This window comes from Bison bison, unplaced genomic scaffold (genome assembly GCF_000754665.1).
Source record: "Bison bison bison isolate TAMUID 2011002044 unplaced genomic scaffold, Bison_UMD1.0 scf7180017864360, whole genome shotgun sequence".
Lineage (NCBI taxonomy): Eukaryota > Metazoa > Chordata > Mammalia > Artiodactyla > Bovidae > Bison > Bison bison.
Genome location: NW_011494932.1, coordinates 1,383,968 through 1,384,351, shown reverse-complemented (window position 1 = coordinate 1,384,351; position 384 = coordinate 1,383,968). Strand labels below are relative to the sequence as shown.

General features: G+C 67.7%; 1 protein-coding gene across 1 annotated transcript in view; it reads left to right on the top strand.

Annotated features, from left to right (window-relative positions):
* Positions 1-384, top strand: part of TRPM5 (transient receptor potential cation channel, subfamily M, member 5) — a 33,129-nt gene that overhangs the window by 20,490 nt on the left and 12,255 nt on the right. The window contains exon 15 of the mRNA XM_010855228.1: positions 24-383. Coding sequence (XP_010853530.1) covers positions 24-383 — 360 coding nt within the window. The remainder of the gene's footprint in view (positions 1-23; position 384) is intronic.

Sequence of the window (384 nt, the reverse complement as noted above, 5' to 3'; positions counted from 1 at the left end):
CCCCCGCCCCCCCGACGATGAAGGACGTCTTCTTCTTCCTCTTCTTCCTGAGCGTGTGGCTCGTGGCCTACGGCGTGACCACACAGGCGCTGCTGCACCCGCATGACGGTCGCCTGGAGTGGATCTTCCGCCGCGTGCTGTACCGGCCGTACCTGCAGATCTTCGGGCAGATCCCGCTGGATGAGATCGACGGTCAGCACCCAGCCCGGGCTGGGGGGCTCCACGTGGGGCCCCGCCCCGGGGAGCCACAGCACCGAGACCCCCTAGCAGCACACTCCTTTTGTAAGACCCTGGACACCCAGCCCTTCAGCAGGGCCTCTGGGGGTCACAGGAGACCCTGGCCTGATGCTGACGGAAGGGAAGTCCCCAGGGCTGGCCCCCAGG